General features: G+C 36.1%; 1 protein-coding gene across 6 annotated transcripts in view; it reads right to left on the reverse strand.

Moving 5' to 3' along the window:
• ACACA (acetyl-CoA carboxylase alpha) overlaps positions 1-17,405 on the reverse strand; it is a 309,514-nt gene that overhangs the window by 103,185 nt on the left and 188,924 nt on the right. For all 6 annotated transcript variants that reach the window (XM_012445433.2, XM_012445435.2, XM_012445438.3 and 3 more), the window contains 6 exons: positions 12,643-12,699; positions 12,359-12,403; positions 5,732-5,773; positions 4,502-4,717; positions 3,538-3,693; positions 756-959 (listed from right to left, as the gene is read on the reverse strand). In XM_012445433.2, the coding sequence (XP_012300856.1) occupies positions 756-959; positions 3,538-3,693; positions 4,502-4,717; positions 5,732-5,773; positions 12,359-12,403; positions 12,643-12,699 (720 nt within the window). The remainder of the gene's footprint in view (positions 1-755; positions 960-3,537; positions 3,694-4,501; positions 4,718-5,731; positions 5,774-12,358; positions 12,404-12,642; positions 12,700-17,405) is intronic.

The following is a 17,405-nucleotide window of genomic DNA, read 5'->3' on the forward strand; positions in this document are numbered from 1 at the left end:
AACCTAAATGCAGTATCATAGTAAAGAGTCCAAATATTTAGAAACCAAGGTAGTAAAACATTAAAAGGGAATTCTCTGTTATCACAGAATTAGTGTCCTGACTCACTTTCTATTTTCACATTCTCAATTTTCCAACCTGAAAATGGGCTAAAATTTGCCAATTTGCTCTTATAGATATATGATATCCTGAAACCTTTGAAGGAAAAGGAACAACATAATAGATGGCACAAAAAATATGATAAAAACAGAACACAATAGATAAACATGATAGTCACTGATGATAGTGCTCATGCCACTACACTATGCTGAAATTTTCCTTCTTTAACATAGAAGTTGGTGACATAATCTAACAATTCTCTTTCCCTCACTTGCCAATGAGTAGTTTAATTATGGTGAAAATAGGAAGGACACATCATATCAGAGAAGATTAGATTGCTGAAATAACCCAAGAGCCCTCTAAAACAAGAGCCCTAAACTTCAGAATAACCTCTGGAGTCAGGTTCACTTGGCATCTGTTGGTGTTTACCAATACATGACAAATGGTTAAGGGTTTTATAAGATCCATGATAGAAACATAGACACATTTTATAAGGCAGATGAAGTTTTTCAAATTCATACACTCATTTAAGCTTACAGAGGATAACCCCACCAGGTGACCCACTGGTATTTGTGAGTTTGGGTCTTCTATAACAAGGATGAGTGTCTTTTCTGTAGGACCAAGTCAAAACTCTGAGGATCCTGTTTGAGTATTGTACCTGTGCTGTCCTGGAGTCAGTCACTTCCTTGTATAGGCTGATATCCAAGTAATAGCCAGACTCGTTTGTCAGGAAGAGGCGGATGGGAATTGCTTTTCCAGTTGGCGTCAGGCGAATGTTGATTTTCAGTTCTGCCTGGAGGACGCGCAGTTTCCACAGGCGACTTCCATACCGCATTACCATGCTCCGCACAGATTCTTCAATCTGACACAGACACATCACCAAGCACAAAACTTAAATACCTTGTAACTAAGACCTGTTTCAGGTCTGCCCATATTTGGGAAAGAAAGACTAAAAAAAAGATATTGGTTTGTGGAGATGCACACCTTACAAAAAGTGGTCAGATAGTTTCTCCCCAAATCTATTCTTCCCTGGAACAAGTCAGGGACAATTTCATGTTGGCTTGGCATTTGAGTGGTTTTCTCTGGCTAACAACAGCCAAATCTCTGCAACTCCTTCCCCTTTCCCAATTATATTCATATTCTATATCAAAGACCTGCAATATCTACAATTACAAGCCATGGGATTTAAGAGGAAGCCCCAAATAAGAATAAAATCTCTAGTTAAATAGCTATTAAGTAGCATTTATATGCAAGGTAACTATGTTTCATTGCACTTACAGGACTTTAAATCAACATAGCAATTACCACCATGAGCTTTTTTCCATACAATTTTATTAAACTTTATAATATATGTCTCTTGGTAAATTGCACAAATTAAAGAAAGGCAATTTGTAGGTGGTGCTAGAACATTCTCTCTAAACAAAGCTCTGAAGCTTGGCCACTGTTCTTAGTTTTCAGGGTTAGGACAGTTATTTTAACCAAATAGCTTTAGACATGATTTCTTGTCATTTATATGCTAAAGTAAAGCTTTTTTTCCCCAGTATGGCTGCATAGAACATACTGTGGCTAGAACATGCTATTCAAAATCAATGTTTTCTTAAATGAATTTTCTTTCTAAAATGCTTCCTCAACTTCATAGAAAATCTCAAGAATATCTTACATTCCCTTTCTCTTGTGGTTCTTTTTTTTTTTTTTTTTTTTATCAGTTTCCAATTGTTAAGCAGGTTTTAACTCTTGCAGTTCTTTAGTAGTATGTGCCACCCTCACAGTTTGTTTCTGTACCACAGAATTTTAAGTTAGAATGAGTTTCAAGGAGTTAACTTCTCTATTATCACACTTGCTTGTTAACCAAGAGATATTTATCCATTCTTTTCTGGTAGGAACAAAAGCTAACAATGTTTATATACAGAAAATTGGCAGCTATCTATCATTAGAAAAGCAGAGTCAGGGCATATGGGTGGTTAGAATGAAAGCAGAGGCTGATCTGAAAAACTGAGAGAAAAGATAAGCCACATCAAAAAAAAAAAAAATACAGTTGTACAGTGTCACAGGCCATGTTTTAAGTCTCCCAGCTCATCAGTCCCAGAATGCTTAGGAGAAGTTATGCTTGAACTAGATGATGAGATTTGAGTCAAATGAGTAGCCCTATCCTTGGCTTTCCTTACAGACAAAAGCAACCCATCATTAGCTTGGAATTTTGAAGGAAAAAAAGTAGAAAACTACTTCTCAGATCTCAGATACTAAGTTCAAGAAGCAAAAATCTACCAGGCATGATGACTCATGCCTATAATCCCAGCACTTTGGGAGTCTGAGGCGGGAGGATCGCTAGAGGCCAGAAGTTCAAGACTAGACTGGGCAATAAAGCAAGACCCTGTCACTCAAATAAAAAAAGAAAAAAAAAAGCAGCAGCAGCAGCAAAAATTCATGCCTACAATTGATCTTGAAAAAGGGAGATAATGGTTCTCCTATCTAAGTCCCATAATATCATGATAGAGTTAGAAGGAGCCAGCCACGGTGGCTCACACCTGTAATCCCAGCACTTTACAGGTGTCAAGGAGGATGGATCACTTGAGGTCAGGAGTTCAAGACCAGCCTGACTAACATGGTGAAACCCCATTTCTACTAAAAATACAAAGGGAAAGCTGAAGCATGAGAGTCACTTGAACCCGGGAGGTAGAGGTTCCAGTGAGCTGAGATGGTGCCAGTGAGCTGAGATGGTGCCACTATACTCTAGCCTGGGCGACAGAGTGAAACTCTGTCTCAAACAAAAAAGACAGTTAGAAGGAGCAGAAACAGAAGAGCAGCCTGTCTTTATTACACCTGGGATAAAAGGTCAAGTACAAAATCACCTTATTTTTCTTCCTTAAATTATATAGAATGCATTTTAGAATAGACCCTCAGGGAAGAAAATATACATAATACATGTGAAATTCTTATCAGCCAAATTCTCTCCCTATAGAAAAACATTCAAGAAAGATAGGTTAGACACTTTGAGAAGGTGCATTATCTCACTAAGGCCACCAGGTAATTAACATTTAGTGCACAGAAGCAGTAATTTAGCCAAAATGCTTAGTAACAGTAAAATTAATAATTCCAGGTGAGAAATTGTAGGGAATATTATAAAACAGGACTACTATTATGGCAAATATCATAAAACAGCTATCAACAAAAGAAGAGAAAGATTTTCATGTTTTTGTACTGCTTATAAGTGACCAGTAAGCTAACACCATACCACCTTCAGTTTTGAGAACTATTTTTTTTAATGGCTAAATCAAATTTTGACACGTCCCAAAACTCAATCTTATAAACATTCTATAAACTCTACAGATTAAGGGCTCAACAGCCTGAACAAGAGTACCTTTTCCAAGTCCAAGTGAGATAAATGTGAATGAACTTCTTATACTTGCTAGTGCTGGGAGAGAAGCTAAGGAGAAATGTACCTTTGATGGGTCCATGATAACCGTGGGCACAAAATTAAGGAAGATGTGGTTACAGTCAGTGCGGACATTTGTATTGTTAAAAGCAACTTCCAACTCATCCATGGCTTCCAGGAGCAGCCGCTCCCCTTCATTTTGCAGATATTCAAAAGAAGCTTCCTATACAGGAAGAAAATAATCAGCATTAATGTGTTTTAAAAGAGGCAACATAGAAATGGCTCTTATAATCACTTAAGCAGCAGTATGTCATGAATCATAAGGCACCTGCTGAAGACATTGTGTATTTTTCTCCCTAGAGTCAGTCCAGTAACCACAGGCAGGGAAGGCAAGGGCCAGATAAAAAGTCTATGTTAGCCCTTTCTCCTTACTCTTAGTGTATCATTTCCTTTTAAGAGGTAGAAATACTGGGCATCCCCATAGCTGTAAGCTCAACAGAATGATATTTCACATATGCCAAACAGAGATATTTAGAAAGGAAAAGCTGAAGAAAGGGAACGGCTATGGGATATAGTAATAATGAACACACCAGGAAGTGCTTTGCTATATACAGACACTACCCATACCTCTAGAGAGGTGTACAATGGGATCACCCCTTTCCTAACTTATCTCCTTAAGCTCTATCATCACCCAATTCTTCCTGTGATTTTTTTGTTAGTATGCTTTTTCTTTTCTCGAGTGCTATTATGCTTCTGCTACCAAGAAAAATCAAATTAAAGGGGAAAAAAGCCTTCCTAATTTTTTTTTAGATGCATTTTCTGCTTTGTAAAAAAAAAAAAAAAGCCTTTATTATATGAAATATTTACTTCTGTAAACACTGAAAGAGAACAGAAGCCTTGATTTAAAAAATAAAAACCTGATTTCTTTGTTAGGTTCTCTCTCAGCAGAAGCGTAAGACCTGATTTTGAATCATGTCTATCACTCTGTCCCTTCCCTCAGGGATAACATCCCATTAAAGTACAGCACCCACCTTGGTGACCAGATCAGAATGTCTGATGATTGCACGAACAAAGAACCTGTAGTCTGTCACTTCTGTGCCCACTTCCACCTTGGCTGCCCCGAGATACAGGTGCATCTTGTGATTAGCACATGGAATGGCAGTGAGGTCAAAATTTCTCATCCGGTTCAGCTCTAACTGGAAAGCCAGAGCAGGCTCCAGATGACGATAGATGCGATCCTCCTCAAACTAAGTACAAGAATCAGAGAAAAAACAGCTCACAAGAAGCAGTTACAAAACTATACCTATGAAGTGAATGCAAAAGAAATGCCTGAAAACAGACACATAAGCTATGATGTGCTAATAAGCTATGTTCAAGGCTAATGCTATAGCTTACATAAGATTAGGCACTAAAGTATCTATTTGCTTCCTAAACCTTCATCATTTATGCTTTTACAAGTGGTGATGATATGCATTAAAAACAAAAAAAACTCAATTTCCTTAGAACTCTTATAGCATTTAATGTATTTATAATTCATTTTTATATTAATTACAGACTGCTTCACATTAATATCTACTTCACATGCTAATGTTTTGAGCTTACTCTAAAAGTTTTCTCACTTATGATACCGTACAAAAGACATAATACTCAACAAATAAACATCATACAATTTTTTAATTAAAGAGATATTTGGCTTTGGAACACTGTATCCATAGATTATATAATACCTATATATGTTTTTTAAAAGTTGCATTAGTATATAACATTACTGTACTGTCTGTGTACTGTGTGCTTCAGTGAAACAAAATTATTTTTCTGGAATACATGTCAACTGAGTGAATGGAGAGAGAGAGTTAAAAATATAAGCCGGTAACAGGAAGAAAGCAACATGGTCTGAAATTTTGTATTTTAAAATTGAAAAAAAATGCACATAAACAAGAGTTGAGTATCAGTGAATTATTTTTAGATGACAAGAATAGTCCTTTCATATCATATCATTAGGATCATTCTAAGGCCAGGTATGATTTGGAAAGGTGTCATCTTTGTTGAGTAGCCCAATACATTTGGTTGTTTCCTAAACCAAACTCTTTCAGAAAACAATTGACTTTAGTTCTAAGACACATGTAAGGAAGGCAAAAGGAAGCACAAGTTCAATAAGAGAGAAAAGAATGGCAAGAAGAACATGTGACAAAGATAAGCCACTTTTGGGCTTTTAAGAAAAAAATAGTTTTTTTTTAAATAGGAAATAAATCAATCCTTACCTTATCCCTTGCTCGGAATGTAAAAAATTTAGGGAATTCTCTCTGTATTAAAGAAGGGGGAAAAATGTGTCAGTAGTTCATAGACACGAGTCTTTATAGTATAGTATAGCAACAGTTTAGAAACATTTAGAAGACAATTTTCTAGAAAACATGCTTCTTACCTAAGCTTAGTCCAGGAAATATGAATGATCCTCTGCATAATCATCACTCTGACCCCATTTCCAAATTTGAGAATCACCATATTATAAACCTAACTTTAGTATCTACCCTCTCCCGGGGGGAAAAAGATGTATATATTTTAAAAATCTCCAAAGTGAAAAAAAAATCTTGCTGGGTATTGCTTTTGGCACAACCTGGCAAATAAAACCAATATACCCTATGCTGCAGTCACTGCAATAGTAGTTACTGGACTGATTTCCCAAGTTTCTCTTTAAGAAGCTCTTAAAATGTAAACTGGTCAGACAGTATAGAGTGCTCAGTCCATGATTTTCACACTCATTCTCAAGTCAATAATTTCAAGAGTTTAAATAATAACATTTGAAGACAAAGAAAAATACAATATGCTACCTTGGTCACTACCACTGTAAGTATAGAAAAGAATGAGGTGGAACTAGTGAACTTGTAATCATTAGGTCTTCCTGCTTTTTTGTAGGGCATTATACAAAAAAACAACCAATTTACTAGAGCCTTATTAATTAACAAAGACGAATTCAATTAGCAGAGTTCATTAGTTTCTGAAATTTAACTTACTAACACCAAATACCCCTGTTTCTCGGATGGGAAGTTCTACTGGCAGTGCTGGAATCAAGTCATTACTATGTGCCTCTATAGGAGGTTTCATTAGGCATCTTCTTCATTATGAATGCAATATAATCAAATACTTATCAGTACAAGGCAGAGAGACCAGGACTAGCTGCCTACATATCCTGAACGAGCTTTAGGAACTACGAAAGAAACATGGACTGAAAATCTGGTGGCAGGCACTCTCATGTGTTGTCCCATCCAATGCTCTCAACAATCTCTAGAGGTAGATGTTGTGACCCTCATTTTACCAACAAGGAAGCTTGGCTCAAGTACATCCTCAGAATCACAGAGCTAGAAGATAAACTTGGGTCTTTCTAATGCCAGAGTCCATCATGCCCTCTCACCTCTCGAGGGTACAGTATTACCTTTCTCTTCTTATTACAATCCAAATTCCTTATTTAGAGAATTTCTCTTTGATGAGACAAAAACACAGAAATTAAGACTTTAAAAAAGCAGAATGCAAACAAACAAAGCAAAATTCATGCTGTAAACCTGTGGTTCTTGAATTTCCTGAAAATTTCTTTAATACATTCCGTAAGTATTATACCTCACTCTCACCTTAACTAAAGCTTACACAGTTAATAAATCTTTTCGTATTTTCCTTGGTATTTTAATTATAAGACTATATTTAAAAAGCTTCTAGGAGCTCATTCACCAACCTCAGGGAAATTCCTTTTTAAGTCTTTTTAAAGTGGATTTTACACAGGATTGAACTTCTCCTAATGAAGTTTTGTTCTAAATATTTATCTGATCCCCTCCTCCCTGCCATGATAGTGAAGTACATGGGGATGACTTCAAGGTTAAGTAGGATGCATTCAGCTAAGGTGTTGGTAAATATCATGCTTATGGTTTTATATAACCTAGTTTTGGTTTTACTCCAGTACGGTACAGCTTTCAGAGCATTACCTAAAAAGTAACACATGCCAAAAAAGGAAGAATAACAAAATCTTTCCATGGAACTCTCTGAAAGAAAAGGCAAGGAAAGTGATAATATGATATTTTAAACACACACTTTTCTATTCTGCCTGAACTATTACTAGCTAATTAATTAAAATGTTTGTTTAGGATGCCATTTCTTTAATTATGTACACTTGTAGGATCAAAACCATTTCCTTTCAAAAACAAAACAACAGTAATAAAAAAATGCTTTCTTTTCCACTAAACCAATTAAGAAAATTTGTAGTAACTGAAAGGCATATAAAGCAATTTGAATGGAAATGCCTTTAATACAAATAATGAAGAAACTGACTACTTCTTGGCAGAGGTGGGCAATGACTACCAATTAGAAAAACCACTTTCATTAAGGTTAGCTAAGAAAAGGCTTTTTACTTTTTTTAACTTCTGAGTAAATTTTTAGCTCCATGGTAAAATCCTCAATTTAAGTATTAAACATTCAGAGCAAGAGATGGCAAGAACCTCTGTGCAATGGAAAAGTGGGACTACCAAGCAATTTTTCTGTGACTTGGAAGTCTGAAGACTCTTACAGAAAGTAACCTCTTTTGGCATTCAAAAACCACAGAATCACAGAAAACACAGAGAAGAAGAAATCTAAAAGTCTGACCCCATGGTTTTAGTAAATGCCTTTAACCTATCTCATCCTCATACTGCCAGTTTTTCCACTAAAAGCATTCACGTTTATTCCATCATCAATGTATTTGCTTTTCCAGCATTCTACTAGTGTCATGGGCAAATATCATAATTGAATGTACATAAAGAAAAACCCTTTTAGTGTTCTGGTACCAAAAAACAAAAGAATGCAACATTTCACAGGAAGAAATTATACCCCTGCTGTGTTCTAATCAGCCAACCATCATCAAGACAATCAAAATAATTTGCCCAAATTAGCCAATCAAGACACCCTGCAAATCAGAGAATGTGAAAACCTGCAACAAAAAACATCATAGCTGATTATGATACTAATAATCATGTTAAAAACCTAATGAGATGAAGAAATTGGGAGCTTGCTGGTGCAATTCTCTTTTACCTCAACATGCTGAGAACTAATTATATAGACTGTAATTAAAACAAAAACCCAAACCAACCCTTCTGAAAACTAATAGTTGGTCCACTACCAAACAGAAATATCTTTAAAAAAACACACAAAAAAAGAACTACTAATTGTGATAACTTTTCATGATAGTGAGCTCTTCCTTCAAGGTCCAAATAATCCAAAATATTTCATTGTAAAGTGGGAGTCACACAATAGTCATAAAACAACTCTCTCAGGAGATTTGTAAACATTTTTTGTAAATCTCATGAAATTTTACAAGAACAAAAAGTAACATTTTATTAACAGATGTAAAACTGTTTAATTTAGAATCCTATAATTTTTGGACCTAATGGGGGATAAGAAGTCCTGAAAATTTGTATTTCAATGTCCTTAGCCAAACTTTGCTGAAAAAAATATGAAAAGCTTCAGAGAAAAAAAAAGGCTTTATATCGCAATTAGACAGCACTTTCTGCTGAAGTTTTTGGAATTCCAGACCTGAAATGTGAGTGAAACTAAGAGAGAATGAATCAGTAAGTTTTAACTAACAGAAAACTGAATGGAGCTGCAGTTTAGATAGCTACAGAAATTCAAGATAACTCTTTTGCATTCAAGGCTTTGATCTTTTTTCTTTTTTTTAACATCTTGTCCATTTTTTCTCTAATTTTCTTATTTTCAGATAAGCATTATGATCTACTTTTTCTTAACAAGAAGAATATATTTACAAAAAGAGACTTGTTTTCCTCAAACTTTCTGTTTAAATATAAATGTTAGGCAGTTATTCAAGTTCCATTATGGGCACTTGATTTAATTAAGTGGTTATGGAAACAGTCAACTCCCAGACTCCTTAACACTGGTGAACACTGCAGTCACAGAAATAATCTCAATTCAGGGTCAAGAGAATTGGGCAGCAGCATACACACCTGTGGGCAGCTTTCTGAGACAACTGTGATTAAACTACCAAGTATTGTAAATGCTTATAGCCATCACTGGCATCCTAATCAGTACCTAACAATATACACAGCTCTCTAGGAACCTCTACTCTGGCCTTCATTTGTCTTGTTCTGGTTCTGAGGCAATCTGAAAGACCAACAACTATATAACAGCACAGCTTGCTTTATTCCACTAACCAATGTTCTTAAACCAAACTTGGTAACCTTCCTCCTCTCCTTGCCCCATCAAGTGCACATTCTCTCTTCCATTCAATAATATAGGGATTTCACAGCATAGGACAGGGGAGGCTGCATACATCACAGTGGATTACCAAAAAGCCAGAGAGATCAAGGGATTCATCTCTGACACTCCCAGAAGCTTTCTCTTTTTCACAGTACACTAACTATGGGGCAAGCACACATCAGATGACATGACAGAGGCAAGCATCCTTCATGAATGTCAAGCTACCATCAGCAGAACTCACAGCAGCATCATGACAGTAACCCCCAGATTTGTATAGTTTCTGCCAAGGCTTCCTGGCTATTGTACGTCCTGGATTATGTAATAGATTCTGGATGGAGTTCAGTTTAATAGTTGCCCTTGCCCCCTGCAAAACCACTTATCATTTTTAAAGGGACTAATATAAAAACACCCCAACTCCTCTGCCATTCAATTCTTCAGAGCAAATCTAGTCCACACTTAAACCTTAATGTTCTCTATGCTCTAAAGCAGCTTTTCCTACACTCATGACAAATGAAGTCACTTGATAATTTAACTGATTTCCCACCTGATGCCACTATAAATAGGAATCAGACAATGATTGTCGGGGAAGACCCCCTGCTGGCCTCATTTTCTAGCTGATTCTTGCCTATACATGTCCCTATTCAACCTAAATGCAGAAATATCAGGACAGCAGAGAGAAAAAAAAGTTTTAAAGCTGTTAAGTATACTCTAGATTAATATTAGCACATATATTTATAACTATACGCTATAGATTCAGAGATAAGAGTTTTTGTATGTGTATTACATATACGAAAAAATGTCAGTGAGAACTAATCACTTTGGTTTTTAGTGGACAGTTTTAATTGATCAGTGTATCTATTATAGAAACCAGTTAATGTACTATAGATGTGAAGACTCCATCTAAACCATTAGCAAAAAGGAAAACAATTTTACAAATTTGGTGTCATTCCCTAGAATATGCTATTATTCTAAAGTCTGTGATAAAAAGCACAGTAACATTTAAGAACCTAGCACAATACTCTTCGAAAATCCAGGGCCTGGCTCTGGCATGTCTACTAGCTCTGATCAGCATCTACCAGCCACAGTGTTTATTCACGGGCTTTCATATTCTATCCCCAAGTATCAATTTTATTCTCTAAGCTCCTGATTTTTCTTCCTAAAGCCCCAGGGTTCTTTTTAAGCTCCTCATACTTCTCCACTGACTCTGTTTCCTATCTAAAGTTATTGATTGATATATATCTACACTCTGCTTGATTTCCTGACATCAATAACACAGGAGAGTCATGTAGTCCACAACATTTCCTAAAGCATTTCAGAAAATCTTAGCTCTCTTGTTTCTCTATAGACTAGACCAACAAGGTGAACTGTATGAAGGAAAACAAAACGTCAAGTGCTAGAAGCCTAATAAACAAAAAGGTAATAAAAGCAGTCATACATAGGTCCTTGAGTTTAGAAAGTCTTTTCCAGAATCTCAAATGCTATCTCCATTGTTGCAAACATGCAGAGCCCGGGCATAGTGGCTCACGCCTGTAATTTCAGCTTCCCAAAGGAAGCCAAGGAGGGCAGATCACCTGAGTTCAGGAGTTTGAGACTAGCCTGGCTAAAGTGGTGAAACCCTGTCTCTACTAAAAATACAAAAATTAGCCAGGTGTGGTAGTACACACCTGCAGTTCCAGCTACTTGAAATGAGGAGGTAGGAGAATCTCTTGAACCTGGTGCAGTGAGCTGAGATTGTGCCACTGCACTCCAGCCTGGGCGACGGAGCTAGACTCCCTCTCAAAAAACAAATAAAAAAACAACAACTTCCTAACATTCTCTGGAATCTTACTTAGCTACATTAGAAACAATTTTTATGAAATATTTTGAATATAATCAGTCATTTTGAAAATGACATATTGATTGCAAACTGGATTTTTGGCCTTACTGCTGTCACTCTACTGGGTATGATCATATGGGTATACCACAGTTCGGATCCCAGGCTATTGACTTAATTCTCTTTTCAATAAAAATTTTAATCTCATAAATATTAACAGTTAATTCAGTTAAATGGCAGAATAAACAGCAGAATGTTTAAGTTTTACTTATTTCCTATTCCTAGGATTAACATAAGACAAAAAAATAGCAACTTGGCTCCATTAAGGCATTTTAAATAAATCATCATTCCTTAGAATTGAGACTTCTCAGTAAAGAAGCCAAGACCACAAAGTGCCAGTGGCTGTTCTTGATTATTGATTCACTATGTGCACAGAAGAAATTACTAGTTAGCTTGTTCTACCTTATTCATCTGGATAAACGCTTATGTTCACTCTTAACTATTTCTCAGAGATATATTGAGAATCCATTATAGGTTAAAAAAAAAAAAGCAAAAACCTTCAGCTGGAACACTTGACATAAGAATTTTAAAAAATATTTTTAATTAATAGAGGATGGGGTCTCATTAAGTTGCCCAGGCTCATTTCAAACTCATGGGCTTAAGCAATTCTCCTTCCTCAGCCTACCAAAGTGCTGCAATTACAGAGAACTGAATATTTATTATAATAATTTCTAAAAGAAGAGGGACCACATATCAGTTCAGCCCTTTTAACATATATTCTATTTAAATAATCAGTGGCAAACAAATAAACAGTAAGTAATTTTTCATTATTGTTCCTTTTACTTACATGAAATCTCCGATCCACCTCATAGTTGACTTGTTTTCTGAAATCCTTTCAAATAAAAGAAAGGAAGGAAAGACAGAAGCTGGCAATTAGTAACAAAATTAAAAACAAATTGAGTAAAAGATGATGAGTTAAAGTACTGTTTTTTTTTTAAATAAAACTTATAGAAAAGTAGTTATTTCTCTGAATAAATTCTACTAGTAAGCATATAATTGCAATCCCATTTTTCATTAAGTTCTAGCAGCAGCATAAGAAATATTAAAGAGGTACAATTCACAGGTCAATACCTTTTGTGCAACCAGGAAAGTAAGGCGCCGGATCCCATGGTCAACCAGGGTAGCTTTCTAGGAGCAAACATGAAAAACAGAAGATAGATGAGATTTCCATTCATTCTAAATTTTATCCCATTCAGTCTTCTTAAGGCTTTGGTAGAACTAAATACCCTTTTTGGTTATCTTTATCTTAGCTTAGTACCTTCAAACTTGCAAGTGAACAAATTTCAACCTGGCTCCTAAGACTAAATCTTACGAAATAGATTTTATACTGATTTGGACAAAACTAAAAGAGAACTTTGTGGAAAAGAAAGGGTCATATGAAGTCAACGAAATTACCTCAGAACTGATTTACATAAAGGTAGAACATGACACAATCTCTGCTTATAAAAATCATACTGTTGGGCATATATTCAAATGTAAACATTAACACTGATAAAGAAGCTAAATGAAATAAGGTAGAGAGAAAAGAAGGATTTTCCATAAAACATAAAACATAGGTCCTAAACTGTTTAGATTGTAGATGTTACCTACCATCAGATACAGCGTTCCTAGAATTCAATCTAACAAATTGTAACCTTTCAGTGTTTCTAAAAAAAGTTCCCCCCTACCTTACATGAAGGCAATTTTTAAAAAGGTTCTCTTTTAATTGCTAAAAACAACATTTAACAGGCCTTTAAATTTAGGAATTATTTATATGTCCACCAGGTACAGGTAACTAGTATATTAGAAGTCAACAGAAGGCCAGGTGTGGTGGCTCACACCTGTAATTCCAACACTTTGGGAGGCCAAGGTGGGCAGGGCAGATCACTTGAGGCTAGGAGTTCAAGACCAGCCTGGCCAACAAGGTAAAACCCTGTGTCTACTAAAAATAGAAAAAATTAGCTAGATGTGGTGGCACATTCATGTAATCCCAGCTACTTGGGAGAATAAGGCATGAGAATCACTTGAACCCAGGGGGCAGAGGTTGCCAAGATTACACCACTGTACTTCAGAGTCTGAGTGATGGAGGAAGACTGTCTCCAAAAAAAGAAAAAAAGAAGTAAATAGACACCAGTAGTTTCAAGACAGCCACTTACATGAGTTTTGAGCCTCTGAATCTAAGCCTTCCTCTTCCCTATGCTGTTCACGTATCTCAAAAGGCAGGGACAAACAAACAAATTAATGAACTAAGTAAAAGACACATGTTTAGAGGTCCCTAACAAAGAAGTATTACATAACAACAAATAAAAAAGCAACCTCACCAGTTGAACGACCTGAGAAAACATATGAATAGCACAAACAGAAAAATAATGCAGACTTTCACGGGCTACATCCAGACTTAAGTTTGACCACATTTCTTGCTATAACTGTAACCAAGAGATATATTTATAAGCCAATTCTTAACATTCATAATACTATATTTTTTTTTAATTCAAACTGTCTTCCCCTTATAAGCACATTCCTAGTTTATTTCTTCCAATTTCTTCAATTCTGCTATGGCATTGCTGAGTAATAAAATTAATTTTATTAACAGCATAAACAAAAGATAACTGGAAAATTAATTTTCTAAAAGCAAGTAATAAAATAATAAATTCTCAAGCCAAATATAAATAAATTTTGGTTTAACCACATTAAAAAATTATCTGTAATGTCATCACACGCCTTGCCGTAAATAGCCAAGTATTGACACTACAATTAGAAAAAAAATGTGTTGAAAGAAGCGGGGGTTTCTCAGTGTGGTCAGGAACAGAAACACTTCTTCTGACATCAACAAAGATTCCACTACAGTCAAGTCCTTCAAAGACAAGCATCAATAGCTATGTTCTGGCAAGGAAAGAAAATAACTTTAATAATGCCATGATTTAAAATCAAAATTGTTATTGCTTTTAAAATTCCACAAGTGGCTGACAATAACAGCAGAGCAACAGGATTCTGATTACATTGTAATAATGCGGGTCTCACAGCAAGTCCACAGCTATTACCCAGCGATTAGGCGTCAGCACCTGGAGAAACTCCATTTACACTGACTGCTTCAATCTCCTCCACAAGTCATTTACAAATATATGATCCTAATTTCTATGAGAGAAAAAAAGACATGCTGGGACTAGAAGATTATTTGGACAATTTGGATCAACTTATTTGATAGTTTAATGTGTGCTTTAAAAAAAAAACTTTTTCTAAACTGCTAGGAGCATGATCATGAAGTGAAAAACAAAACTAGTTACCACTTCATCTTTTTTTCTTAAATTGCTTTTCCTTCCTTTTCCCATATATATATATATATATATATATTTTAACAAGGAGATGAAAATGCCAAATGTCCCTGGATAAGCACAGTACCTCATGCAGTAAATAGCTTCTCTATGCAAAGAGTGTCAGCATAGTCTACCCTTACCTTTCTAAATAGCCTTAGGCAAAGACATTGGATTTCTCTGTGCCTTAGTTTCCACATCTAGTCAATGAAAAGGGTAATTTCTTCTTTTTCATTAATGTTACAAACATATGTAGTGAATAGAAACAAAATGCACCCCCCCCCGGCTTTTTTTTTTTTTTTTTTTTGAGATGGAGTCTTGCTCTATCGCCCAGGCTAGAGTGCAGTGGTACAATCTCAGCTCACTGCAACCTCTGCCTCCCAGGTTCAAGAGATTCTCCTGCCTTAGCCTTCTGAGTAGCTGGGACTACAGGTGCCTGCCACCACGCCCAGCTAATTTTTGTATTTTTAGTGGAGACCAGGTTTCACCATATTGGCCAGGCTGGTCTCAAACTCCTGACCTTGTGATCCACCCGCCTCGGCCTCCCAAAGTGCTGGGATTACAGGTGTGAGCCACCAAGTCCAGCTGAAAATGCCTTTTTAGATCAACATGTGTTGATATATATGACACTTAGATTTGAGGGCAAGAAAAAGTGTCAAGTTGTGGTCAAATTATGGAAAAATACTCAAACATAGGCAATTAGTGCCTCAAAACCTAGGAAGAAACTTACATAGATCATTATATGAAGCAGCAGCAGCCGCCACATACAACACTAAGACTCTTCCAGCAAAGATTACCTTGATCACTGGCTTTAAGTTAATACTATGTGGTCACTGGCCAAGGGCAAGAAGGAAGGTAAATTTCTGTCTACAGAAAAAGTCCCGGGTATGTCCCCTACTTTCACTTCTCTGGAAGCACTTTTTCCTTATATTGGCCACTGCAATCCCATAGTTAGTTTAAGTGCTATGACAGCATCATGGAATAAGTACTAAGACTCATAGTCATCACAAATTAACAATTTTTTCCCCTAGATTGGCATGACATAATGTAAATAACAATGGCACGAATTGTCTATACAACTGAATTAAATTTTGAAAACATTTACTGAGTTCTTTCTCTGCAACAAGTCCATGGGTGAAGTGCTGTCCACTCAAAGAGAATACATGGGTCTTGCCATCAAGGACAGTTTAAGAGGACACTTTGCCATCTACGACATCATAATAAATGTAACTGTAGATTATTGTTTCAAGCATGCCTATCCTGTTCCCTCAATTAGACCGTAAGCATCTTCAGGGCTAAGAATGTATTATGTACTAAAGTACCTCCATCTGTGCCCCCTAGACCTGGCATCAAATCCTTAAGTTCTAGTATTTGTCCTATCATCTTCTAGCTGGTGACCTAGGAGTCTTAATTTCTCTGAGCTTCAGCTTTTCCCCACGTGTACAACTGGAATAATTCCTGACTTATCTAACCCCATGGAATTGTGGTAATATGCAAATTAAAAATTTAGGTAGGATTTTTTTATATAAATAAAAAGCATTATTATTGCTAATAAATGTATGCTAACCAATTAGGAATTCAAAGGAGAAACATACACTTTAGTTAGGGCTACTCAGAAGTCCTCATCAAAGAGGTGAAATTTGAGACAGTTCTTAAGACAAGGAGGATTTAGAAAGAAAGGTGCAAGAAAACTTTCCAGGTAAGAGGAAGTCAAAAAGTACAGCAAACAAAGCACATTAGACAGTGAAAATTTAGGTCTTTTCACAGAACAGCAAAGACTACATGTTAGTCTCTCAAGAGGCTGATGATGTTGAATCTAAAGATACGCAGGTATTCTGAAGGTCAGAGAATTGGGAAAATAATATGATAAGAGCACATTTGGGACATTTAATTTTGTGGTGGTGAGCAGATTGGAAACTCCTTGGAGGGTGAAAGTGAAGGAAGATAAGTAGATCACAAGCAAACTTGCTGTAGTGTCTCAGGTGTAAGATAGTGGGTTTGAATTAGAGATGGCAGTGGGTTTAAAAACTGAAAAGATGAGGAAGAGAAAAGGTGAAAAAGACTGCAAAGAAAAACTAACAGACCTTGGTGACTGACCAGATACAAATAAATATGTACAGATTGTGGGTAGATGAGTAGAATGAAGGAATGTCAAGGAAAAAGTCAATGACTTCTGAATGATTGGGAGTAAAAGTATGGTGAGTTGTGAGGTTTTTTGTTTTGTTTTATGAGAGGATTGAAGAGGGATGAGAAGAGGTGAAGGAAAATGATGGAAAATGACAGTTAGACTATAAAGTTTGATGTCAACAGAAGATATCCAAGTGATATAAAATTGAAAGAAGGAAAGGTATATAACTGATATTTTCAAAGGAGGGAAGGGGAAGACATAGAAGGGACCTGAGTGGAGTTTGGGCTTAGACATGTGGGAAGTCACCAAAGGAAAATATTTAGTAGGTGATTGTAAGTTCAAGACTGGAGCTCTGGGAGAGATTTAGGAACATAACTTCCCTTAAAAACATTTTAAATACTTGAGGTCTATATCTG

Source organism: Aotus nancymaae, unplaced genomic scaffold, assembly GCF_030222135.1.
Source record: "Aotus nancymaae isolate 86718 unplaced genomic scaffold, 86718_ANA_hifiasm-v0.15.2.pri h1tg000018l, whole genome shotgun sequence".
Classification (NCBI taxonomy): Eukaryota; Metazoa; Chordata; class Mammalia; order Primates; family Aotidae; genus Aotus; species Aotus nancymaae.